The sequence below is a fragment of the Rissa tridactyla genome, chromosome 13 (assembly GCF_028500815.1).
Source record: "Rissa tridactyla isolate bRisTri1 chromosome 13, bRisTri1.patW.cur.20221130, whole genome shotgun sequence".
NCBI classification, from domain to species: Eukaryota; Metazoa; Chordata; class Aves; order Charadriiformes; family Laridae; genus Rissa; species Rissa tridactyla.
Window position 1 is genome coordinate 11,911,604 of NC_071478.1, and position 27,052 is coordinate 11,938,655.

The window sequence follows — 27,052 nt, forward strand, 5'->3', positions numbered from 1 at the left end:
GGAAACAAGAATGAGGTAAGACACAAACGGAACAATTCAAATGCTAGCCCAATGCTAATACAATATAAAAAACTCCACTACGCCGTCCTTCAAAGACTACCTCCATCCTGCAGCACAGGCAGAGAAGGCCAAAAGCGAAACATCACTGGTGTTCATCAGAGTCACTTGATCTCATACTCTACTGCATGGCTATGCATCCCACCTGCTCTAGCTCACAGATGGGGAAGTAGCAGCCCACCTCCGAATGCTGCTCAGATACCTGGAACTCAGCATGGTCAAGTCCTGTGAGATCATCTGTAGGCACAGCTTACAAATTCTTGTCCAAATGCAATTAGCTCCTCAAAAGTGTTTTTTACAGATTCGATATCCAGGTGGCACAGGGCAAAGATGCTAGTGGGCCAGAATATACTTCAACCATCTCACATCTCTTAAAGAGAAATACTTTTAATTTGCTGGGTTTTACATACCAAGCTTTGAATCATCTAACATAAATTTCTATAAGAGTAATAAGTTATTTCATCTGGGAAATGACCTAGAAAATTTAATTGTCCTCCAGAGAACAACTGTGACAAATTTGGAAATGAAATTCATTAAGTGAAGTGTAAGAGAAAAAGCTTTAATTCTGCTTTAGCTGCAAAGCCTTTTTCAGATTTAAGTTTGGAAGAGACGTGTTGCTCTAGTACTCCTTAGGAATTCTAGTAGATTGAACCTCTTTTTTTTAATTAAAAAGTCAAAACAACTGTGTTCTTGAACTATTAAAAAAACAAACAAACAAACAAACTTACAAGGCCTTAGGACACTGGTATTGTTAACACAGTAGGGCAAAGGTCAGTCACCTCCAAAACCACAATACTTGCATTCCCTAGCATGGGTTGTTTTCTTAGAATATAATCTATTTCATTTTGAATGACAGGTACCTAAAATTTCTATACAGGTGGAGTAGCATTAATCTAATCTTTATCATCTTCCCTGGCAGGGAACACCACTAAATATTTGAAAGGAACTGAAAATATGTCTCATTGTAAGAGAGGCATCATTCCTCTTTACCTCAACATTCAACAGCAGGGAAATGTAACCGCCCTAGCTTTCAGCCACATGTATTACATACTATTGACGAGCTAAATCATAGTAATCATAGTGACATGTCACATCATTAGGGGTGAGAAATAAAGTACCTGATTTGGGGTCTCATACAAAAATCTATCGGGATCCAGTGTGAATTTTGCTACGGGGCTGCAGCTTCTGCCTGAAAGCCGTTTGGCAAGCTGGCGCATGACAGGGTCGTGTTTTCTTTCCACCACAGGCCGCAGAGGAGACGCAGCTCTTGTCCACCGCAGCGCAAACGCCTCGTAAACGGATTTAACGCGGCGTGGTGGGGATGGCGATACCTTTCGCCTGGCGTCGGCAGCAGCAGCAGCGCCGGGTGTAGCTGCCTCCTGCGCCTGGAGCGTTATTTTTCGCCCGTCTCCGGCGGAGCCCCGAGGCTCCCTCAGCCCGGCCGCGCGCGCTCCCCGCCTCCCCTCACCTCGCCAACGGCCGCCGCGCGCCCCGCTCCCTGTTGCTATGGCTCGGCGGGAGGCGACAGCCAATCAGAAAGCGGCAGGATATATTTGTCGCTGTTGCTACCGGCGCGGCGGAGCGGCCGACCAATGGGGATGAAGAAGGAAGGTGGCGCGCGGCCGGCAGAGCGGCGGGAAGGGCGCGTGGCCCGAGTCCGTCAGAAGCGGCGGCTGAGCCGCGCGCTCCGGCGGGAGCAGGTCAGCCGGGACCGGGCCAGCGCCTCCCGCAGGGGGTTCTGGGGCTCTCCCAAGGGCCCATTGCTGAAGGGAACAAGCGTATAACCCGTCCCAAACACCGCTGTTCTTAACACACCTCCCACAACAAGAAAATGGCCCTCTGAGTGAAATCCACCAAAAGAACAGAAGGATGAGGGTCTCGACACACACAGGTGTACCCAGGGCAGCTGGTGACAGGGTTTTAATCTAGAATTAAATACCTTGTGTGAGTATTCACTTCACAGCCTTACCTTGAAAAACAAACCCTGGAGAAAGAGTCATTCATAACCTTTATTTGCTAACTTCGTTACAAAAGGTACTGGAGGCATCTACTTCATGTATCCAGGGGCTGGAGTTTTGGCAAGTATTACCCCTTTTTTAATACAGATTTTAAAAAAATAGCAGTAATATTTAGGGAAAATACCCAAAAGACTGCCCAACGACCTGCAGCGTTAGTTTTAAACCTGCATCAAGGGTCTGGCTGGCGTCCATACGCTCTCACACAATGGCTCCTGCTCCTTTGACTTGAGCACTGAAAATTCTGCCGTGCTGCAGTTTGTCATCAGTGGCAGTGCAGAGCACGGAACGCTCCAGAAGTTACACCTAGCAGTACAACAAAAATGCAGGGATAAGAAATAGCAGTATTTTACCAGCACTTAGCTGAGACCTTCTTTTCCAGGCCTGAGAAAAAGTTATCCAATATCCACTGCTAAGCAATGTAACTAAATTTTACTCTTTTTGAGTAAAGGAGCTTCATTTACCTTCATGATGTAATGAAGGACTCGGACCTGACCGGTGCTATGGGTAGAAATACATAACTGCCACAGAACTAGTGACTCGATATTTTTAGCATCTAACAGTGAAGCTTCAGACTGTTCCAGTAAAAGCCTACAATTCACAATGCACCTTTGATTTCTTCTATCCATTGCAAAATCCTTAATAGAACTGTAACTAAAACAAACTTTGTAACTATTAGAAAGAGTCTTCATCCTTCTACCTCACTATTCATCTTCATGTTAAACACCTCATTCATCTGAAAAAAAAAACCAGGAAAGGATGTGGTGTTTCCTGGGGAAGTGCAGACCACACGGAGCATCTCTGCAGGCAGGTCACATCCGTCCCCCAGCGGAGAATTCAAAGAGCAGCCATGCTGCCCAGAACGTGTCATTGGTTACTGGGTCACCAACCGGATCCTCCGGGACCTGAAAGACATGGGAAGGAATCAGTTTCACCACATCCCATCTGTACTGATGCGGCTGCTTGCGGTGGAAGAGCTCTTTTGGGCAGCCACAGAGGAGCACAAGGCCCTACAGTGGGAGGGAATGCCAACGGTGAGGGCTCTGGGCACAAAGGGACAGAGTCCTTGTTCCCCTCTAAGCTCAGGTACAGTAGTCCATCTGTACAGCACGTGGGTGTAAGAATGACAAGCACAATCAGTGCACGATTCAACTCTTCGTAATTCAGAGAAGAGCGATTCCCTTCCCTTTGCCCAAGGCACTGGCTCCTATAAAAGCAAATAAATGACAGAAGGTAAGTCCAGGACGAAATAATTAAGAAGGGAGTGATCACCTGAACAAGGAAGCTCTGTTCCAGGAGGGAAAGAAATATCTCAAAAATTAACTTTTTTTGTTTGCTTGCTTGTTTTGTTTTACTCTCATTTTGGCTCTGATAGGATGCATGATCTATGAAAAGCAAATTGGAAGTGATGTGTGGACAAAAGGAGATGTATTTCTGCACCCCTGTGGTTCAGACATGGGAACCAAACATCTGCGTATTCCTGCAACAAGCCCAGGGCAAGTTGATTCAGCACGAAACAGAGTGCCCAGGAAGTCTGCAGAACACTATAAAATCATTTACCCATTCAAGCTCTTCCTTTTCCTACAGCACACATTAAAATACGCAAAAATTGCTTTTCTCAGTTCCAGAACTGAGTAATTGTTACAAAGATCTGAAGATGTCCCCTTTTGACATCTGCAGGCATCACACAGCACCCTGCTCCCCAGCCCACATTTGCACCGAGCGTCATGTTTCTACACCATTGCAAAATCAGTGCAAGAATGCAAAATAGCAGGATGAAAACTCCAGCTACAGACTGCATGCTCTGGAAATCTTAGAAAAGGCTCATTCATTATTAATGCCCAAAGCTTTCCTACTCGTCTGGCTCACATTATAGCTGGTAAAAAGGCCACTTTCCAAGATACAGATCTTTATATTGATGCTTTCAAAGGCTCAAAAGAGGTTCTGTTACTGCCCTCAGAGTTGCAGCCACTTCCTATAACGAGGCCAGCAGATACGGTCTCCTGCTTTTCAAAATCTCTTTTAAAAAGGTTTTCTCCATCAGCTTACGCTGCAAGAGAAACAGAAATGGATGCTAACTGATTGGCAGACCAACACGCATGAAGCCAAGAAATAGCTCAAGGTACAGTTTAGATAGGGCTTTCTTGGGTCCTATTTTTAAGTAACATTTAATTCACAGAAGTGTTCCCATCCCCTTGAAAGCACCAGATTTCTAACATATATTTTCCACTGCCTTAAAATCACCATAAGAAGGCATGCAGACTGCATCCAGATCACAGAAGTAACTTCTTTTATCGTTTCCTATTTACCATACACTGCTATCAGCCATCTCGGAACAGCGCAAAATCCCTTTCCCTCAGCAATAACACAGACTTGGAAATGAAAGATTTTAAGAGGTCTGAGAGAGCAGTCAAATTCCGCAGAACCCCTCAGAAGAGAGGATGCTGGAGCAGCCATCTTCTGCCAGCTGCTTTCCACAGGGCCAGGGGAGCCCTCCGTTGCTCAAAATGTAAATGACACTGTGGACCTGCACGGGTTGCTGTGGACATCATTTCAATGACACATTTAGTAAAGTCAGGGTCTGATAAGCAATCCAAGTGGAAAAAACAACAAAACCACCTCTCCTCCTAGCATCTGCTGGATGCCACCCAGGGAATGCCCAGCTTGCTCTGAACCAGATTCCAAAGGTATGCTTCGATCAGATATGTTCCACACTAGATACGATGTGAGAATTCACACCTCTTGTGTGAGAGCCACAGCTGGACAGCGTGTGCAGGGCTAAGCTCCTGTCTCTGAACATCAGGTGTGTTCTCTTACCTGGCTTTGTCCCAAGGCCTGGCTTTCTTCCATGCAGGGTGCAGGAACAGGTGGGCACTGAGGCTTGCCAAACACACTCTGACAGGAACTGGAGAAAATACGATACACAAATGCATTTGTATTTATGCTCTACTCACCACTTACTGTAATGTTTTGCAGCAGGTCAAGAGGGGCTGCTGGCAGGACTATTAATTCAATAGAGTTCTGTTGAGTTGTCTACAAACCTGCCCCATTTCTCCAAATTGTTATGGCCTGAAAATACAGATTCTGCCCTGGGGGGACTAGCCTGACCAGGAGCAGTATACAGGAATGACATCTCGATTTGCAGCTTTCCTTTATGCCCCAAGAACATTTGCCAGAAAGAAAGAGATGTCTACCAAAATGTGTCTTTCCTGGAACATATTTAAAAAAAACCAAAACAGATCTTAAGAGTCAAAACATACAAACGTGTGGCTTTAGACATAGCCACAACATTGGCTAAGATTCTGCTACAGCTTTTCAAGGCCACCAGTAGAGCGTCTGGGGCCATGGCTCCCCATCCACACCTCCCTCGGGGGCTCCGCCAACCTCTCGAAAGAGGTCACAGTCTGCAGGCACTGGGTCAGGGAGGAGACACTGGGTACTTGACGATGGGATGTTCTCTCCCTTCCTCACCAACTCAAAAGTATCTATACTCCAACACCACTGCCCATACCACTCCCGTGGTATGAATGGCCACACAGGCCCAGACCAAAGGTGCCAACTAATAGAGCGTAGGAAGAAAGTAGAAACAGGACAAGTGTCTAGTTGCCCTTCCCTGGAATGCCCCCAGGTTCCAGCAATCAGTCTTGAAGCTCCTCTGCTGGAGGCTGCATCCAGGCAATTACATGCACTAATGACGAATAGACTCGACCCCCTGCTCCCCCACGAATGTGTCTCATGGTTTTTCATAGCCCACTTACACCACATGGACAATGCCCTTCGCAACAAATTCTGAGATTTAATTAGACAACACGCCAAACGGTGGCCTCCTTTAGCACGTTTTGGACTTGCTGCCTGACAGTGTCAGGGTGCTGGGTTATCCAGAGGGGAAAGCCTGGAAGCAGGAGGATTCCTAGCACTCTGAGCTGGAATCCTAAAAATGCAGGCAGAAGCGGTAAGCTGCAACGAACATCTCAGCATTGATGTTTTCTAAATCAATATGCTGGCTCATAAATGCAGTCTGTCTTGCTCCAGAGAGTTCAGCGTGCTTTTCTGTTTGAAATGTGAGGCACAAGAGAGTTATATTCCGCATGAACCATTAGCTGGGCTACCTTCCACCTGTCCCAGCTCAAGGAGTGAAGAGGATATGACACCACTATCTGTAAAGGCGAGCATCTGGTTGGTGTCCCGCAGGGACTTCCCGTTCGCTAGCTGGATCAAACTCTCCTGTCAGGCAGCAGGAGCAGATGGAGACAGTCAGCTCCCAGCCTGGCTCCCCCTCACACTCCCACCTCACAGCCCTGTAGATCATCAGAGGTTTGGATACAGCCCAAGTGCGTAGGACTGACTGTAAAAAGCCCATGAAAGAAATCAACAGGAATTGTTCTAATAAGCTTTCAGGCCAAGTCCTTTCTAGGTGAGCACCTTTAAAAATGAGACAAGCAGATTAAGGGTCCTTTGGCTGACTTGTAGCTCTACTCCTGCACTTACAGGTGCTGGCAAGGCAGTGAGAGCATAACACTGAGTTCGCTCCAGGTGGGTGACCTTGGATAAACAATTTCCTTCTCCGTGCTTTACTCTTATCTGTAAAGCAGGGATAACTTCGCTGCCCTGTCTTTCCAGGATAGCAACACTCACTTGCCTCACAGCTTAAGCTGTTGACTCCTTCATGAGTCCTCGGATGAGTGATGCCCATTGCAACATTATCGCTAAATATGACCCTGGTGACACAATACTTCTCTCTAATCCAGTAACTCTGTTAGAGGGCTCTGCCCGATAACAAAGGTGATCCTCATTCACTGCCGTTCACTGAGCAGTGACCAAGACTATCCAAGCAAGGTCTCCTGGCTCCCTAGAGAGAAACTGCAAACAGGCCAAGATGAAACGGCAGCCTAAGCATCGCTCATTTCTAAAGAGACTGCTGTTCCATAGCATTCATGGCACTTTGGGGAGTTCAAGGTTTTGGGGGCAGCTGGACCAGGCCACTAAACAGGGTTCAAATAACTATATCCTCACCAGAAGGTGTCAACGAAGCCTCAAGTCCTGTCCCTGCCAGGAATATGATAAAGGGTGCGTGGATTCCTGGCATAGCAGACATACCCAACAAGGAGACATTCACCATAGATTTCTTCTACTGGTGGAACATATTTTAAAAATAAACATGAGCTCATTCTGGAGGCAGAACATGCAATTTTAAATCCAGCCAAAATATTGCCAGCCTCACTGATCTTTCATGATCTTCAGCCACTGTTTAAAGCTGCGAATCCCAACACACAGACTGAGGGGGGTTTACAAGTCCCAGACCCGGGCTCCCCCCAGCAATTCAGTGCGAGGAGTCTGACATGAATGTGAACTGCAGGCACCAAGCCAACTGGAAAACAGGGGTAAAAGGCAGAAGTGTTTTTAGTAGGGAACCGGGTGGCAAAAAAACCACCTATCTTTATCTCCAGTGAATCACTGCCTTCCCTTGTTGTTTGACAAGCCACAAAGCCTCTCTGTGCCTCTGCTTCCTCTTCTATGAAGCGGGAATAAAACAGCTTCTACCCACCTCTTTGACACGTTATTGACAGGGTCATGCCTCCACAAATGCTGGACAGTGTCAAGCAGAAGGGTTATGAAATGAGGGTACGGCTCCTGTTCTGTCTTGCAGATCAATAAATTAAAGGAACCTCATCATGTCTGTTTGGCAGTGTTCATTTTTATGTAACATTATGGAAGTTGTATAACATACGGAAGATGGCACAGATTTTTGTTGTTTTGCATTCTGTGAATTTATCTCAAGTCCCAGAGAAAACCTGCAGTCTGAAACATTTGTTACAGGTGGAAAACAGAAAGACAGAACAGTGCCTGTCTTTCTGTCTTCCAATTTGGAAAGCTTGCACTATGGAATAATCTTGTCATGAGGTTATGAAGCTACAAAAACTATTTTAGGATTAAGCATGGGCCCTACCAACGCAGCCCACGGAACCAGCCCTCACTGCATCGGTATAGGTTATGATTTTCTGCCAAAAAGAAAAAACAGGCAAACAGCTTAGAAGCTAAACCTGCTTTAACAAGAGGGGTTCATATCTTTCCTGATGAGGCTGGTCCTGGATCTCCTTTGTGCTACACTAACTGTAAAACACATATACACTTATACAGCATTTCCCATTGCCAGTGCACAGATGAAAACATCTGCAAAATATGATGGACGCAAGGAGAGAGTCAAGGCCCCTGGAACGAGATGCATCACCACATTCTTTCTGCAACCCCTTTCAACAGGGGGATCAGGACAAGGCTAGACCCACAGCATCATTGTTACCCCTGCCTTTAAGAAGCCCTGTGCTTTCTGCTCCCTTTACCTGTGGGGAAGGATAGATTCCAGGGTCCCTAGCTGTCCTTCTCTAAGGATGAAGCTTTCAACCTCTAAATCTGACTGCTGAATGAGTCTTCCTGAACTGGCCTCAATACAGCCACCTTGAGGGACTCTGCTCAAGGGAGCTCTGATACCTGCTGAAATAAATGCTTGTATTAAAGACAATTACAGATAACATGACCCCAACCTCTGACCCAGCTATTCCTCCGCTCCTTGCTCCACGTTCCCCAGAGGCTGGGTGAATGGCAGTCACAGCACTTTCTGTTCCGTAGACCTATGGCAGAAGCAGGTGGACATCACTTACGTATCCTATCAAGGCTGTTCTGAAGAACAGGGAGATGGCAGGAATGTCAAACAAGACTGGAGACTGGACAGGAAGGAAAGAAGAGAGGGAGAGAGAAAGAATATCAGAAAGGAAAAGGAGAATGTGTTGCCAAAGATGACCACCACATCACAGTTAAGAAGTTCTCAACCTCTGCTCAGGCAATCTCTTAAGAAGGACCATCATTTAAAAACCCAGAAGTTTGCAAACTGACAGGGTGAGAAGACAACACCTGAAGGGATTCTTCCAATGGAAATGCCAAAAGGAATCCACCTTGCCGGAAAAGTACTATCTTATGGAAACAGTTACAGTTTAAACAAAAGAGTAGGTAACAATGTCTGTTTTAACACCTTAAACTAACAGGTTTTCTCACCGAGCTACTATGGGAACAGAACTCCAGAGCTCAAGATAAGCCCTGCTCCCATTTGTCATGACATCGTAAAGCTGTGTAAGTGAGCAAGTGTTTACACCAAAGAGAAGAGAAGCTTGAAAACTCTTAAGGTCAACAATCTAGGTGCAGTTTTACTAACCTTCTATACTTGAGGTCCACACGGAGCCAGAGACTCCTCTGGTGCTGCAAGGGGGCTGCCACGTGGGCAGCCATTCATCTGGGAAGGTAAAGCACCCGCAAGAGCACAGGACAAAGTTATCCAGCTGGGAGCTGGCATCAGTACTGCCTGCTGCTTCTCTGGGCTGCAGGACAGCGGCGTTGAAGCAGGTTCCTGGTTCCAGCACAGCCTCAGTGCAAAAAGCTACAGGTTGTTCCATGTTGTGAGTGGTCAACAAAGGCTTGCTTGTCCTCGCTTCATACAGCGCACTGCTCTGCATAAAGCTGTAATGATGGAGAAAATGAATCAGCCAGACATACTGTTTTGCAAAGAGGGTGAACCCCCCAGCTAAACCTTTGAATCCTGCCCTTGACAGCTGGGAGATTAACTGCTGGGTGCTCTGCCTGCCTGATGCTGGGCATGGACCATTCCCATCGACAGACTCAAGACTCCTAAGTGATGTCCCCTGGGAACTACTGACATGAAAGTCAGTTCCATTAACAAGTTTAAAGGTTGCTTCACCTCTGAACTGTCCCTGTAAAGGCTTTTTCATACATCACCTGGATTCCAGCATCTTTAAATATGTTCCTTGAGGAGGCTTATCCAGATCTGCAGCTGACTGCTCCCACCCTGGCTCACAGGGCATGAGGGTTATCTCCATTTGCTCAGAGACGGTGCCTACACAAGATCCATCTGAAAGGTGCAGGCCGGGCAGGTGAAGGAACACTAATAGTTACTCCAAAAAGCAATGAAACAAGTCTAATTTGCCAAATGCAGCAAGACCCTCTTATTCCCTGTGACTGAAGTTTGGTCAAGATTCTGTGAAGGGGTATGGAAATACTGGGTTTTACTGGAGTACTGCCCTGATCCCAGAATCTGAGAGCTAAAAACCTGCTGCCTCCCATGTATTTGCTTTCACTTGGTACCCCTTCCCAGATGGGCATCTCTTTTCACCTGTCCTTACACAGGCCTTAATGTTTGCTCCTTTTACAGAGTGACAGCCTCTAGCCAAACAACGAGGTGCTCCACCGAAGTAGAGTCCTCCAATGTCCATTTGATCCATCAGCATATAGATGCTGTTGTGGTGAAGGAATATCCTTCCCTTCCTGAGCGAATTTAAAATTGTTTTTCAGCTTTCTGGACCACATTCTAAGTCCATTAGGAAGAGACGAACCTGCAGTTTGTGGAGTGTAGGATCCTTTATCCTGCTGCTCCTTTGCGTGGCATGTCAAAGCCCTCTCAGGACACAAGTTGTTGAGCTTTTCCTTACGAGGGAGGCAGGATTTTTGTCGTCGTCGATAATTTGCAAACCAATTATAGACCTGAGTTGGCTGCAGGTTCATATCCCGAGCCAATCCCTCCTGCAAACCCAGGTGTAGGGAGAGATCAAGGGGAAAAAAAATAAACCGCATCCAAATAATCAGGCTTTCCCCTTCAATTCCAAAAGCAGCCCAGCAGAAGAGCTTTCAAACCCAGAGATATTTATTCACTAGGTCTCCGATAAATTTATGTGGATCCCATTGAGGAGACCGATTTGTAAACTTAAAAGAGTTGCTGGAAGACACACATCCCACCCTGCTCCCCTAGTCAATTTGTTTGCTAAGGGAAGCCATATACTGCTATTTTAGATTGCCGTATTTAAACGTAAAACCTCACCAAAACACGCTCTTCCCCCAGAACGACAGCTCCACATCACTAACGTGACACTAATAGGAAAAACACTAATGTATTTACTGCATTAAATAGTTTTCACAAACTGTGAGCAGTATAAACATCTGTATCACATTCAGAGAAAAAATTCTGTTGTATTAAACTGTTAAATAATGAGATCACGTAAGTGAAGAACGTACTGGAAAATTAATGTGTAAGTGACCATATCCTGACCTTTTAGGGCTTAATCATGCAACTTCATTATGCTCCCAATTCAGACTGTTGGTTTTTTTAAACAAAAATTTGCAAGTTGTTGCTGCTTTGTGAAAAGGATAGGAAATAACCCATCTTCACATCGCAGAGCTAATCACCAGCCCATCCTGCCTCATATGGGAAGGGTGTTGGAAAAATTGAGCAGCAGCGAGGCAGACTTTAAAATCTGAAGCCTTCACCTTGCAACAAGGATTACTGAATTAATTCACATCACTTTCATTACGAATGTGTGCCTGTCCCAATAAGGTAGATACATGCGTACATCAAGACAGGCTATCATGTTTTAAAATTCTGTGAATTTAACGTGATAAATCAGTACAAAGTATATTTTGGTAAGCAAAGTGCAATTTTATATAGGCTATAATGCAGTCAAGTCAGAACTATTTATCAGTGTAATATAGCTCTTCCGAGTGAGGGTTGTTTCACTGCCTATGCTCAATCACTACAAAATTAGAACTGTTAAAAACCCAGTGAGGAAATTATTTCCCCTGATCTTTTTGTCCAAAGCAAGTGAAATTTCTTAACATGAACTTGATGATTTTTTTAAAGAAACCTTTAGGGAAAGATCAAATTTTGGGAATCCTACACCCACTGTGGCTTCTGAAAACAAGAATTTAGAATGAAACCAGTTATAGACCCCTGATCACAGAGTTCTACTTTTACGTGACAAGGAGATTTGATTAGAAGTAGTGTAATCCCTACCCGCTGTTTCTTGTTTGGATTTGTTGTCACCTCTGCAGCAAACCTGTGCAGTTGCTGGCGTACTTCCTCTGAATAGTTTCGATTCTTCAGACCTTCAGGACAAAGGGAAATAGGTGGGGGATTCCTGTACGCAGGAGAAAACAGGATTAAAAAGGACTCAAAAAAGAGTCATTCCCATTCATGGGAATTTTCTCACAGTGCCACCAGTGGTCAAAACACCAAGAAAGACTTAATCTCTGAGAAGCAGCCATCTTGAGATGCAAGACGAGCCTCTGCATCTCTATCCCCTGCATCTGCTAACTACAGCAGAGAAAAAAAATTTTGGTTCCCCCATGCCGCCGTACCTCTTCCTGCAACGGAATTTCTGCAGTGGTGTCAGAAAATCCGTGTGGTGTTTCTCCATAACCCTCCGGTAGTGAATCTCATGCCAAAGTTGCACCAGCTCCTCCTTCTCTTCTGCCTTGCAACACTAAAACAAAATAGTATGTAAGCAAACCCTTCCCAGGTAGTCAGGCTTCTTATAAAGGGGAAAACCCTCAACAACTAGAAACTTACTCAGAGATTCCTATGGTTTGACAAAGCCGGTAGCATTACCAAGCATATGGCTCACCGTGCCTTCTCTAATGCACACCGGGAGCTGCCTGCCTAATTCCTCCTTTTCCCCTGGTGAAAAGGGCTATGTTACCAGATCTAGAGGACAAAATCCCTCACCCTGAGTGGTGCCATCCAGCCTTTCTCATATCTTCCCATCCTGCCAAGACCTCTAGACCTGGCCTCCCCAAGGCCTTTATGTCCTGAGTCGTAAGTTTGTGGAAAGACTCTGAGAACCACCACACTAGAGAACAAAAATCCTGCTTTCACAAACTACAACCAACCCCATAATCACCCAGTTACCTTCTTCCTCTTGGCTGATTAATAGTAACTGCCTGTAGCAGAGGCTTTGTCCTGTGTTTCAGGGTCAACTGATGCACACAGATCACCTTCTGCTGCCGTACGCCAGCTGGAAATGCTCCACGTGCTGCAGTTTGGGTACCTCTGCACTAACGGCTCTACTGTTTTTCCTAATACTGAAGAAACAAAGAACACATCCCTACCTCCAGGAGTCTGCAGGCTGCGTCGTGCTGCCCATTATGGATGTGAACGAACACGCAAGCTCGGACAATGTGGACGTTAGTGAGAAAATACATCTTGTGTTTGCATCCCATCACGGCCCCAACAAGCTTCTCCAGACTAGAAGAGCCCTGGAGGTCCTGGCAAAGCTGTCCCGCCAGCTCCAGCAGCTTGGTTGGCGGGGGATCCTTGTTTTTATTCCTGTTTAACATGGCCATGAACCGCTTCATCCTCATCTCCTGTTGGAAGCCTTTTCTATGCAATGCACAAAGTTGTGGTTAGATAAAAACTGTTATCTCCTATTTTTAGCTTCCCCGGTAAGCTTATTTTTTTTTTTTTTTAAAGAAATTCACTGCGCTGTTAAAAGCAGCTTGAGAACCTCAAAACACAATAAAACTAGCCCTAAAGCAGTCCTGAAAGGCTAAAACCACCCCAGGCTTGCAATTGAGAAAACAGAGCTCAGAACCACGCATTAAGGCTTGCCCCAACAGCGGGGGGGCCGCCGCGGGGAGCAGCGCACCGCGCTAGTCCCGCCGTGGCTGCGGCCACCGCACACGCGTGCGCCCCCGCGCCCTCCGCTCCCAGTCACGCCAGTGCCCCCGCCCCCAGATCACAACATGGAGCTTTACAGCCACGGCTTACAGGTTAAAACAACCAGAACATTAAGCCCAGGTGAAATTAATGAGTTTTTTTTCTCTAAAACGGCGTGGGACAGACCAGGGGCTGCCAGCAGCTACAGCAAAGTGTAGCTCAAATGACCCTCGGGGCTCTTTTTGGACCGTTTTCCTGGGGAAAGGGGTCCGCCGCGATCCACCCCCCTCCCGCCCCGTCCCCGGCGGGTCCCCTCGGGGACACCCCACCCCCTGGCCGGGACAAAAGGGTGGAAAAGCTGTAAAATACCTGCGAGGTCGAGGAGCAGCGACAGGGACACCCCGGCAGCCCCGTCCCCTGCCCGAGGCAGCGTGAAACGCAGGACGGGGCGCCTGAGCCCGCCCCGGCACCGGCCGCCCCCCGGTACTTGTCCCCCGGGGGAGGGCGGCAGGGCCCCGGTACGGCCGGGGGAGGGCGGCAGGGCCTTCCCCCTCCCTCCGCAGCGCAGGGAGAACGCGCGTAGGGCTGCGCGGGGGCGGCTCTGCCCCGCACGGCCGCAGGCCCAGTCCCGCAGCGGCCGAAACCTCACCCGTGTCCGCAGCCTCCTGCGGGGGAAGGGGGAACGAGGGGGGGCGGGGGAGGAGGTTCGCGGCTCTAGAAGCGATGCGGGTCGGCAGGTGCGGAGCCGCCAGCGGCCCCCAGGTGAGGGGCTGTCCCTGCTCTCCGCCCCCGCCCCGCTGACACGGCTTCCACAGAGCAACTGCTGCTTGCAGAGCAAAGTCGCATGGAACAGGCGGCAGCAAGTTGCTTTCGTAGTAGAGAGTATTTTTTTTAAAGATGTTAGTGGAGATACGCACCGATAATCCTGACACACTTAGGCGAACTGAGCGAAGAGGGACGCAGCTCAAACCCAGCCCCCCTAGGTGGGCCCTGGCTAACAACAGCCAAGCTGTCCACACTCGGCGTAGGGTGTAAAACTCAAGCTGCTGTGATTTTCCTTGAATCGGGTCTGAACACCACGGCAAATGCGTCAGCCCTCCACTGACTTCAATTTAGCAAGGACAGATAGCAACAGTGACAGTCTCGCAGCAGGAGTCAGCCGCCCTCCCTCCCATGCACAGCCCCACCACATGCAGGGCCTCAACCCACCCTGAACCCACTCTTAAATACCCAGCTCACACCAAGTCCACGTGCCATACGCGAACTTTCTCTGCAAAGACAAAGACTAAATACTTGAGTGCAGGCATTTTTGCTTTGCTGCATGCAGACATAGCCTAAAAATCTGCTCATAATCCCCCTTGTTCCTCCAACCAGCGGCATCTTGTGTTCGGTTGCCCTTGATTTCTCCTTCAGCTTGGATGCTGGCCCCGCAGGATGGTAACTGGCTTCTTGCTCCTACTGTATGACACTGTTCTAGAACCAGAGCTGGAGACAGAAAGTCCTGGATGCTTAAAGGACAAAGCCCCACCACTGAACTTTGAGTATTTCATTATCATGCTAGACATAAGAAGCGGTATTTCCTTTTGGCAATTACTCTCCTTTACTCCCCAATTCTGTATTGCTGTCTGGAGTTACAACAGAACATCAGGTCTCTTAATTTGCTGCATTTTTACTTATTTACATGTATGAAATTTAACAAGTGTCTCACATTTTATCTTACATATTCACACAACCAGGTACACCTCAAAAGGAAAGAGGCAGGCTGCCGTCAGGCACATCAGATGCAAATGGCACTGGTCATTTCCAGTGACAGTAAGCTGCTGCCATCGCACTGTGCTGAATCTAACCGCCCTTGAAAACTATTCGCGCACTCCCTCCTTTACCTCTGCTCTAACTGAAGTTTTGGCAATCAAGGACTGCAGATACTAGAAACCATGCTGAGGTCAGGTGACAGATATTGGCAAGCCAAAGAGCTCAGATTCTTTTTCCAAGGGCTTAATCAAATTTTGTTGAATATCAACAGCAACATTGGTCAGGTCCCCCTGGAGCCTCAAGATGAATCCAACAGAGGCTCTTTTCCAGTCATCCTTCACCTCTAGTTTCTTGCCCCAGGGTAAAACTTCTAGCTGTCTCCCTCAGAGACACAACCCTATCTCACGGAGCACTAGCATGCATCTTATCTAGACAGTCACTCCAGAACAAGACAAGCCGGCTATCTTTGTTCCAACAGAAGTCTGTAAAGTCTTTCAGCAACCGATCAGCAAACTTCTCATCCCCAGTGGCACTGGACCGCCACGTTTTCGTCAGCATGGTGTTGTAGGCCCAGTTGTACCCAATGCGCTCTTCACAAAACATGTTCTGGTTGGTGGAGCTGGTGGAGTTGCGCCGGCGTCGCTGCTGCCCACAAGAAAATTTCCGTTTGGAATATGGTAGCTGCAAAAACACTGTCCCTGGAGGAAACAGACAGGACTTTAGCCTTAGGCAGACCTAAGTCCCTACGACTGGCAGCTCACTCATTAAATTCTGAAAAGGAAACTGGACTGAGTTGCATTTAATTGCCTTTTAGCAAGATAAAATGGGATACACTTTTCCTCCTTCGCTTTTACAAGCAAATAACAACACTGGGAGAGAGCACACTCTGTCTCGCCTTTCTCTTGGTAGAAGGGAATAAAACAACGACATAGGCTCTGAGCCATCTTTCTAACTCCACATCAGTTTCCATTCGCTTCTGCAATTTTCCAAATGCTTTCTTCCTGTCACTGTCTTCACATCTCAGCAATCCCTCTGAACTGTAATATGCCATGCATGGAGCTTAGAAGTGCTGATAGATCACAAACATTTATGAAAAATAATAATGAGAGCAAGCGTATCCTAAATGCTTTATCTCCCACACAGCGTGTATGGGTAGAGATGCATCTACAACTGACCTCAAGCAAGAGAATGAAGCACTGACTTGTCCCAACACTTTTCCTTCCTTCTAGCTTCTAGATACACATTTATTTACACTGCATTTGGAATAAGATCTGCCTTATTTTACTTTATTTCTCCATCTCCTGGAAAGAAAAGTTTCAGAGACACAATAAAGCAAGATTTCAAACCAATGCCATTGATTAGCAGCAATGCTTTCTGCTTTTCCTACTGCCTCTACGGTTTTCTGCTTTGTGTTGGCTGATACAGCTACTTGTCATCTGATTAAGGGACATAATGAGGACCGACATCACTGACACAAAACACACACTGCATGTAAAACAGTTTTTTTTTTTTTTTATAAGAGCCACCTCCTTGCCCCAGTGCCTGCCAAATACTGCTCACCTGTGACATGGATATACTGGGGCTTGTTCTCAGCTGGGAAGTTGAATGCAGAGGCTGAGTATTTATCTTGCACAAATCCAAATCTGGAAAAACAAACACCAGGGGAATTAAAAAAAAAAAAAAAAAAAAAAAAAAAAAACAAAAAACCAGAACCAACCAAAAAACAGAAGAGCCACTCCAGCCAGGACTTCTTCAGCCCAAGGCAGGGGCACCAGGGAAAACCCTGCATAACACAAAGGCTCCCTTTTCTTACGGCCCGAAGGCAAGGGGGAAAGGGATGAAGAGAGCCGAGCTTCTCCAAATATCCTCCGCCCCTGCCAGGCAGAGTGTGAAAGCTTGTAACTCCACACTGCTCTGTCCTAACTCATACCGGAAACAAGAGCGCCAGCAGCTCAGTTTGGGAGGGCACTGGGCAGTCTCTGCTAAAACGGGGCAGCTGCACATGAACGAGGGAAGAGCAATAGTCAAGACAGACATTCCTTGGGAATGTCTCAAGCTATAACACCTTTTTTTTTTTCATGCTGGGCAATATTCCACACAGAACTTAAGCAGCTCACCTGACAGTTCTTTGCTGTTTGGAGAATACTTGTGCCTCTTCTGCTTTCTAAGCTAATGAAAGCTTATTTCCATGCTAAAGTCCATTACAAAAAGCAGTCTCTCTATCATGAAAAAGACTTTGGCAGCAACACCATGAAACAAACTGGCAGCTCAAGCAGACAAATGGGTAAGGCTAGATAGTATTCAAAGTTTCCAACAATTCCTTCTTAAACTGGGCCCAACCTCCTACGTACAGCGCACAACCCAGTCCCCTGCCTACTGTCAACCATTGGTCGTCATCCAGTTCAAGACTGCGTTAAGTACACGTGAACTGTCCCTTCTCAGAAAGAAATCCATTCACGGTCTATCCGCTTCTAACTTGGAATAACAGGGCGCCTTCCAAAGGCAATGCCCTTGCTGGGAATATAGTCTGTCACTCATTAGCAAACCATCTACCTGCCCCTTGCGCCCACCGAACCACCTCCAGACATTCTAGTTGTATTTTAGTTTAATAATCCACAAGCAGACTTCAAGGAGGCAGGACGGGACAGAACCCACACGACTCAGGAGTGACTGTTCAGCACAGGTCTTCATCCCACACTATCCAGGAAGACATGAACCTTCCAGCCATTCCAATCTGTACGTACCTGTATGCTATTGCTTCCTGGAGGAGATGCATACGGTCCCAGTATGTTTCTGGTTCAAAGCCTGAAACAAACAAAAAGGTAACAATTACCTAGTAAAGCCACTTAATTTCCTTCTTTTTCAAGACTTCAGTTTTCCTCAGAAGACCTCTGTGCACTTTGTTTTTCCTAGTCATTTCTTTCAGTCACACTTTTTTCTGTCAGCTGTCCCTTGAATGCCATCTTATTAGAGATATGTCTTGTACACTCCAGTAGCAGATTCATTCCTGAATTTAGCTTTTGTGTCTCTCGAGATGGAGACGAACGTAATGGGGAGTGTGGGAGGGGGCAAGGAAGAAGAGTGGGCTGCTGTGTACCACCACAGAGCGCTCTGAAAATACTTAGTTCAAAGTCAGCGGGGCTACAGTGACCTCAGAGCATATGGATTTGTCACTAATCATTTTACATTTATACCTGGACACTGGGTCAAGGGTTAATGAAAATAAAGAAAATTATCATCTTTGCTATTTTAAAACAGAGCCTTTTGCTACTTGTCCCTTCTCACAACGCAATCTTGCCTCTCTCTGCAAGGGGACAGAGTTCTCTGATCTTTCAGCTTCCACAACAGTATCTCTCAAAAGGGCGAGGTCACTTCACAGAAGAGGAGATTGCAGTTTCTAGCTCTTAATCTCATGCGCAAACACTCTTACCGTGAATGTAACCATGGCAACAAAAAAAAGAGGATGGCAGTCGTGAAAGCCTAATCTCACCAAGGAGAATAAACAAATGCAGGATACAAATGCAGAGCAGCTATGGGCAGGGTCCACCAGCACAACAGACTCTCACAGTAGAGCATCACCTCACAGTAACCGCTTGATATGGGGTCTGTAACGGTATGCAACATTATGGCAAAAAAAGATCACTTGGGAGACAACCTTTCCCTTGCCTTGGCACTTCTTGCTGCCAACTTCATACACTGTTGCCTGCTGATTAGCCGCCAGCACGGCTTCCTCCCAGCACCACCTTCCTGAAGGCAGCTGCTGAAATGTAAAAAAAGACCCTTCATCCAGCTAATGCATGTCTGGTAAATGAGGTTCTTCATACCAGAAGGGACCCATTTGCAAAAAAGCATACCAAGGGGTAAAACAAAGAACATTTCTTACCATCAAACAAATGCTCACTACCCTCCTTCAACAAGCAGCTAACATTGAGTGGGATGAACAACTGAGCTCGAAGTGGGTCTCCGTATAAGTAACTGGGCAACGCAAACGGGCCTTCCAAGACTGGAACTAGCAAGAAACCACAGGACGTGGCTTTCCGATGCCAACCCTGAACCTGAGAAAAGATTCAGACAATGAATCATACCACATATGTCACGCTGAAGAAGGGCACTTATGTGCATAGGAGCAACTCATTCCCCGAGAATAGATCAGACGCTCAATTCTCCACGGGCTCAGCTTGCTTTGCATGGCAAGCACATAAGCCTCCTTGTAAGCAAAGCAGTACAAGCACAAGACACCAGGCTTTCCTTTTTTAAGTGCCACATCAATCAGAAAGCACTTTAAAATAGGACATTTTTCAGGAACTGATTCAGCCTACTTATCATCAGTGGCTAAGCACTGCTGCTTTACTGGAACAGTGCAATAGATTTTAAATAAAAGCAAAAAACAATCACCTAGTGCTATTTGGTTGGGTGTGGTAAAACCTACAGAAGCTACAAAAGGGAAAATAAAGCACACAAAAAAATATAAAAATTAATTTAAAAAAATGACACAAACCGCTTGCATTTTCAATTCGAGATGTTTTCAGCAAGATTGGTTTTGTTTTTTCGCTTTTTTTTAATAAAAGCTAAAAAGCATTGCTGAACAGGAAGAACACATTGCCTGGAAGAGCCCTGTCATGCAAGCAATTCCACTGAGATTTAAAGTTTCCAGGCTTGGGGAGAGAAGGAATGCAATGTGAACTAGATTCCTTTCCAAAGACCAGCTCAGGGCTTAAGATTTGCCTAAGGGAGACTTAAATGTCACCTCGACCTGTTCTGATCTCTGCACACTCTGCATGAAACCCACTAAAAGCAGAACACTATCCTGCGCACAGAATGACTACAGATAGCATGACAAAGGATGACCAGATGCAGCAATGCTAACGACCATCAGTACAAATTACTTATGGAAATAAGGGCAGATCCAACCCACTGTCTCTCCCCTAACGCTTCACATGCCAATGTCCCCAGTAGTCTAAGGGATGGAGAGGTCAGACGGACATCGCTGCGGCCACCCGGAACACGGGGACTCTTACCATCTCAAAAAGAACAGCTGCAGTCACTGCCATCCAGTGTAACTTGATTTCAAAGGCAGCATTGAGGGAGAAATTGCCGTGGTAATAACAACTGCACCACTCCAAACGGTCAGTGCGGTTATTCACATCCACATCCAGCGTCACTGTCCGTTGCTCAGGCACTGTGGCAGCTACGCAGCCAAGGAATAGGGGTATATTTAAAAGATGCGTTAAAGAGAGGGTGAGAGACAGGATGAAGAGAACAGAAGGAACAAGGCAAGCTATTTGAAATGAATTTGTCCTCCCTCTCCTCCCCAAATATTTTTTGGGCTAGCGGAATAGTCCCAGAATGCTGCTCATCCAGATCACAAAAGACAAAAAACTTAAGTATTATCCATATCAGGGGTCGGTGTCACAGAATTACCTCCCCAAGCAGTCAAAAGACATGTCAGCCGCAATAATGAGACAGAACCAAGAGTCAAGCAGCTAATCAATAAGCGACTGGTGCCATAATTAAATATGGCTAGACAACATCAGCTCCTTCATACCAAGACATTCCAAATTGGTTTCAGTATTTCTGTATGCCCTCACCAGAAATCACTCTCACACAGCGCAGGAGCATTCCAGGACTTTCCACAGCTAAAGGAGATCAGAAGTTAAACTTCTTCTTTCTTTAACCCCATATCAATATCCCACATTACTGCACTGCTAAAACGGCACACCCAACACTTTGTGTAAAAGCACGCGAAGTCAGCCAAGGCTCATGCAGCAGCATTAGGATCACTGCAATACCTTCGACTGCTTTGCAATAAGTGCTGGGATAGTGCCCAAGATCCAGCTCCCTCTGTGCCCAGCACCCCAGTGAAAGAAAATCTCAGGTTTCAGGCAAGAGAGGAAGAGAAGCACAGAAAGCGGAGGTGACCTGGCTGGTGTCCTACAGCAAGGCCAGGGACAGAACCCAGGTCTCCTGACTTTGAGACAAAAGTTCTGCTATGAACCACGTTGTCACTTTCAACTTTTCCTTAGGCAAATACATAATTTAACATTTCTATAATGTTAAAAATTGACACAAAACAAAGGGCTGCATTACTACTACTGAAAAACCTTTGCCTTATTATTTATTGCATGCATGAGGGATGGATATTGTTATTTCTCGCTTAAGTAGAGGAAGATGTACACCCGTCTATATAGTCAGCTTTTAAATGACCTTATAATTTAATGGCTTAATGGCATTTACAAAAAAAACAGTGGTTGAAGTTCTTCCTCAAGGTAGCTGAAAAGTTTCCACCTTCACTTCTACATCAAGTTAGCTGGAGACAGTTTTCAAGGTTATACAAAAATCCTTTATATTGCTACTACTGCACCTTAGGAATAGAAAAAAAACCCAAACCAATAAAAATGGAAGAACATCACACAGTTTTGTTTTGCAACTAAGATCCCATTTTGGAAAAATGTATCCTCTGCAATTTCTGAGTTGGTCTGGTATTAGACAGACCAACATCTTGTGATGTTCTTGCTCCTTTTCAGTGGAGGATCACTGTGAGTGCAATGCTTGTGGTTAGAAGGTCACGGTTCCAGTTTCGTAACAAAGTATGAACCCTGGTGCCGGTTTTGTAATGAAGTATGTTGGAAAACAATATCCCAAAAGCTGTAAAGCAAAAGCAGCTCAGTCAGGTAGATGTCGGTCATTAGCCAAGAGGTCAGTGATAACACCACAGTCCAGTGTGTGCCCGAACTAGCACTCTGTGAAGAATGAGCTCCCTGCTCCCTTACACTGTTCCTTTTTCCAGATAATGGAGACTCCCCATTAGGGCTGGAGCTTCTCTCTCGCCTCGCCTGCAGCTGTAATTCACAGGCAAAGCAACAGGAACACAGTCCAACCAGATGAGCTAATCAAAAGTACCTTAAAAACTGATGAGAAATATCCATACGTCTGAATTTAGAAGCTTCAGATTAGAAATACCTTAATTTGAATAGAATAAACTCTGGCTTCTGTAGATCTGATTTTATTAAGAGGACTCACCTGCTTCCCAATTGTCTTGTACCATTGAGTATTTAACTAATGATTTATTGAGGAAATCGGAGAGGAGCAGGCAGGTTATTCTCCAGTCACAGACTACACTATGTACACGGCTACAATTGCTAGTGCATGCACTGCTATAAATCAAAAGGGACAAGATTAGGTATGTCACAGGTCAGACTTCCACTGGGAAGGGAAAGGGGACAATCACTGGGCAACTGATAGGGGAATTGGGAGGGGTAAAGATTTTAGAGATACATGGAGCTTGTTCCAGAGCTCCCAATGCTTGCATGCAATTTTATGTCACAGCCTGACATTTAGGGAAGGTGGGGAGGGGAAGAAATAAAAACCACAACCAAATCAAAGCCAAGAGAGGAACAAATGAAGTCACGTGGACCAGAGGTCATCTGGATTTAGTAAAGCTCCTTGCCTCAGATGAACTGGTAAAGTTTTTGGTTTTGTTTTTTTTTTTTTTTTTTTTTAATATTGTTTAGAAGAGGGACAGCACAGAAACATCAATTAAACCAGTTCCTTTGTAAGAAAAAAAGTTCCACACTGGATCTTTCTCCAAGAAACTATTATTCCTGGAATAACTAACCAGACTGCATGTGAGCAATCTGGGGACATTTTTCATTCATCTAAAGACTGCAAATTAGCAAATTGCCCGTTTCCCCGGGTGCAAGAAGACTGAATATCAGCCTTCTATGTCTGTCCTCTTTTGTGAGATGAGAAAAGTGAAGTGGTTTTCTTGGGCTAAATAGTGAGCAAGAGATCAAAGCCCAAGAGATCTGGCCCAGGCGCCTCCAGCCTTCACAATACTTTCACCCCAGCCTATGTTCAGGCTTCAGCTCTGGCCAGTCGTTGAGCTAACGAGGTTGTATATGAGCCAAGGCAACAGATTTACTGTGCGACAGGGAAAAATACCCTGCATATGTTGGCTTCAGGGAATTAACCATTAGTTCAGACCTCCTGTCCCTAACGCTTTCCCATTTCTGATGCTGCTCCTCTTCAAACAAGGCTTTCAGAAATACACAAGGATTACCGTAACTTCAGATTTAAGAGATACTACACCAGCAGCAAGTCATTTCTCTTCAGAATGTCAAATATATGAAACAGGAGAGCAGCAGAATCTTCTTTTTATCTTTGATAGGTTTTAAAAGATGCATCTAGAAATCTGAAGTTGCAGTTCCACAGCAATGATTTTTCTTGTAATTTTAAACAGGGAAAGAGGAACAAAAGCAAGTGACTCAGGCTGGCCTGGAAATGCAACAAAAAGCTGACGAAGCAACACAGTCAATCACGCAGCTAGCACGTTTCACCGGCTGTTAGTGGTAGTCAGTGTTATACTTCACACATTACAAAACTTCAGATATTATAATAGTATCTTGCCTGTCAGCAAGATCTTCCATATGCAAGCCCTACTGCTTCCACACTGCAGGGATCATTTGTAGCCAGGCTTCCCAGAGTTTATATCAGGAGTCATGATTCAGATTAGCTGAGAAGCCTCCAGTACTTCTCTAACACATCTGGATCTCACTGTGGCTTTTGCCATTGAGAAGCATTAGGCACAGCATGTCACTTTAGGTACAATTTGGTTACTCTGCTGTTCTCATAACTTAATCCCTCCATGCTCATCACAGGTTGTGAAGAGTCTCTCTGGATCCACAAGGAGACAAGGTCATTATTTTCCTCCTGGAATTCTAGAGGATGACACGAGGTGGGGCGTGGGGGAAACACATTCAGGAATAACGCATATTTTAAAGATACTTTTTACTGTATTCCAGTACTCAGAAGCAAAAATTGCCTGCTCAGCCAGTGAAACATGCCTCCAGCATATGCCAACAAGTCCACGTGCAAGACAGATGTAAGGCCAGCATGAAATTTGCAGCTTTATTGCTGGTCCACGTGAGATCATGCCCTTGGCTGGCTGCTCTTCCCCTTTCAAACTATCCCCCTTGAACTTCCCCAGCTGTCACCTGTGCTGTGCATCTACCTAATAGTGCAGCTGCCTGGCTCCGTCCTCCGAAACTGCGGCTAAAGGAACTGTGCCTACTTGCATAGGAGGCTGGGCGGCTGGGCAGCCAGGGCAGGAAAAACGCTGGGATTTCCGAGTGCAGTAGCTCTTCTGCCACAAACGCCACCTCAAACCATTTCCTCTGGAAGGCGGAGAAGTCATCCATAGCAGCTGTGTGCCACATAGCAGGCTGCTGCATGCCCACTGAGCAAAAAACAAGGGGAAGGACAGATCGCAGTTAGAAACAAGTGTTCAAGACCAAGAGAGAGACGTAGTTCTGTCTGAAAAAGGGGAAGGAAAAAAAGATAGGTTATGTTGTCTGCAATTTCTTTGGCTCTCTTTAGAGCAGTGGTTTTGGTTGCTCCCACAGCGCATTTCTGCTGTAGCGCCCGTAAGAATCAAGTACAGCTAGTGATTATGCAAAGGGATAATGAGGAAAGTCTTGTAATAACACAATGCTGACCTCGGTCTGGTTCTTTGTCCACAACAATCTTGTAAAAATAAAAGCCATAAATAAAGGTTCGTAAAGCTTCTCCAGATGCATGGACAATAAGCTGCTCTTCTAGCATTTTCTGAACAAAAAAAGAGAACAGAGCAAACACGATAAAAAAAGAAGTCACTCTTCCAGTTACACAAAAGGGTTGCTAGAGAACATAAGGAAATAATTTTCTTTTTCTTGACATTTTTTTGTCCAGATATGTGCCTAACAAGAATATCAGCAATGTTATTTCTTGATATTCAGTGAATGTAGCAAGTCCTTATCTCCTCGAGAAATTGCGTTTGACCTTTCCGCAGACGTCTGCCTTCCTCCCTTCCCCTGCTCTGGTTTTACAGATGGATTTATAGGAAGGTAAGAATTTGAAAACAGTCTGTGTTCTCTGTTAATTGATATGGGATCTCAGCAGAGGAATGAACTCCAAAAGATTTCCAACCTTGTGTCCCTGACACAGTTTGATAGGGAAGAAAAAAATTCATGAACACAAGCAGTGTATCTTGCATAAAGTGTATATTTCAGCATCCATGAAAGAGAGGTCATACACTGTTTTTATTACAATTTCATTAACTAATTATCAGAAGAAAAACCAAAACAAATCACGCCGTAGTGTCATAATTCTAACACAATGGAGAGTTCTTGGTAATTACTAGCTAATTAGAGGTTATACACAGAACTGTCATCATATATAAGTGGAAAAACAATATGTATTACTACTGAAGAGTATGTTGCTGTTTTGTGTTAGGGAATCCAAAAAATGTCATCATTACCTCATACTCTGTTGAACACTGTTTTCAATACCTATCAATAAGAGGACTTCCTCTACAATTCTACTGTCTTCACAGAATGAGGTCATTCTGGCCCTTGATGTACCCCGTGATAGTTGTCTTACCTGCATTATGTCAATGGCCATGGCTTGCGTCTGCACACCTTCCACGTTATTCACCAGCCAGTGTACAACTTCTGCACTGATGAAACAGTACGGAGAGAGGCCCTTCTGTTCAGAGAGAAGCTGGATCCCTGTGCTGAATCACAGCAAGTCACACATGTTAACATGGACTGACTGAGAGCTCTCTTAAGTTACAAAGATAAAAATCACTGCTGGGGGAAAAAAAAAAAAAAGAGGGAATAAAGACACAAGAAACACACAATGCCCCCAGAGTGACATATCACTAGCTTCTGATAACAAGATGAGGAGCTGACACTGACAGCACTTTAATGTCTTACTGAAAATTCTTGCTTTGACAAGATTCTGGAATGCTAATAATTGAAGTCTCTGCAGCAATACTCTTACCGCAACTTCTATAAAATTCCTCGTTGGAGATTGGAACTGAATAAGAAAAGGAAGCTTAAAACTCCTCCACAGCTGACATGGGGCTCTCCTTTGAGTGACTCCATGCCTCATGTCCTCTTACAAAACATCTAGACAGATGCTAAGCATATTTATATTAAAAACTTACGTGGGGTGTTTCATGGCTTCAAGAATCTCTATCAAGGTGGAGGAGGAAGTCAGAGTGCTTGCTGAACACTGCTGAGAGCTAGGAAGTAAACAGAAGCATGTTCAAAAAATCAAGGAAGCTGCCAGATTTCTTCAAATATGTACATTTAAGAAAAATGCTCTCTTTTCTCTTCCCAACAATGACTTTGCCACATTTATTTCCTTTTTCATCTCAAGATGGACAACCAAAAGCATCAGAACTGTACTTTCCCCCTGAGGTCATCAGGTCATTGCTATATTGACCCAATGCACACTGTATTACATACAGCTGTACTCAGAAACAATTAAGGGCAAACATTTTGAGGTTGGCTTTTTTTTTTTTTTTTTTAAGCACTGTAATATACAACTGCAGGAAACAGGTGCTAATATAGTTTATTTTAATGTTGCTTCCTCCCCAGTGTCTTGCCTCCAGGTTAGAACCTCTTGGCTTTCATCAGCCCACTCGATCCAACTAGACCTGCAGGGACCCCTTTGCTCAAACAGACAGGAGACAGATGCCAATTGAAAGCCTGGTTTTCTGCTAACGGATTTCAGAAATGGAATTTCTTCATTTTTCTTTTCTTGAAGAATGAAGCTCTTTTTGTGGGTGGGGAAATCAGGCCTTGTGTTCATTTAATTCTGGAAAACTGGGTTGCAAGGCTTATTTTACTACCACTCTTTCTGCACGTGGCAACGCTGCATTAAGGTCTTGTGACAAGTGCCTTCTAGTGCTGACAGA

General features: G+C 45.4%; 2 protein-coding genes across 17 annotated transcripts in view; both read right to left on the minus strand.

The window, feature by feature from the left end:
* Positions 1-1,647: 1,647 nt before the first annotated feature.
* ANHX (anomalous homeobox) lies at positions 1,648-14,995 on the minus strand. Its single transcript, XM_054219154.1, has 10 exons — positions 14,854-14,995; positions 13,014-13,284; positions 12,264-12,388; positions 11,920-12,043; positions 10,469-10,655; positions 9,855-9,987; positions 9,277-9,578; positions 8,612-8,698; positions 4,890-4,977; positions 1,648-2,977 (listed from the first exon to the last, which is right to left on the minus strand). Exons 1-10 carry the CDS (start codon positions 14,889-14,891, stop codon positions 2,947-2,949), a joined length of 1,386 nt encoding a protein of 461 aa, XP_054075129.1. The 5' UTR covers positions 14,892-14,995; the 3' UTR covers positions 1,648-2,946.
* Positions 14,996-15,213: 218 nt separating this feature from the next.
* The window catches only part of DEPDC5 (DEP domain containing 5, GATOR1 subcomplex subunit), a 46,460-nt gene continuing 34,621 nt past the window's right edge, over positions 15,214-27,052 (minus strand). For 10 of the 16 annotated variants that reach the window (XM_054219141.1, XM_054219145.1, XM_054219148.1 and 7 more), the window contains 9 exons: positions 26,297-26,374; positions 25,729-25,861; positions 24,807-24,915; positions 24,323-24,547; positions 20,331-20,500; positions 19,196-19,367; positions 18,057-18,117; positions 16,873-16,955; positions 15,214-16,010 (listed from right to left, as the gene is read on the minus strand). In XM_054219141.1, coding sequence (XP_054075116.1) covers positions 15,715-16,010; positions 16,873-16,955; positions 18,057-18,117; positions 19,196-19,367; positions 20,331-20,500; positions 24,323-24,547; positions 24,807-24,915; positions 25,729-25,861; positions 26,297-26,374 — 1,327 coding nt within the window. In that variant the 3' untranslated portion in view covers positions 15,214-15,714. Of the gene's footprint in view, positions 16,011-16,872; positions 16,956-18,056; positions 18,118-18,802; positions 18,918-18,967; positions 19,073-19,195; positions 19,368-20,330; positions 20,501-22,082; positions 24,548-24,806; positions 24,916-25,728; positions 25,862-26,296; positions 26,375-27,052 lie in introns of those variants that run through there. The other 6 variants (XM_054219146.1, XR_008469087.1, XR_008469088.1 and 3 more) reach the window with 6 other exon arrangements.

What these genes read in the sequence shown, in the direction of transcription:
- ANHX (XM_054219154.1), bottom strand. Translation starts at nt 14,891, where the DNA reads ATGTCTGCATGCAGCAAAGCAAAAATGCCTGCACTCAA. An exon ending in CTACACTCCACAAACTGCAG is followed by an intron (nt 9,988 to 10,468) that starts GTTCGTCTCTTC and finishes TGCACCTTTCAG; the next exon opens with ATGGATCTTGTGTAGGCACC. An exon ending in AGGCCTTGGGACAAAGCCAG is followed by an intron (nt 2,978 to 4,889) that starts GTAAGAGAACAC and finishes CATGTCTTTCAG; the next exon opens with GTCCCGGAGGATCCGGTTGG.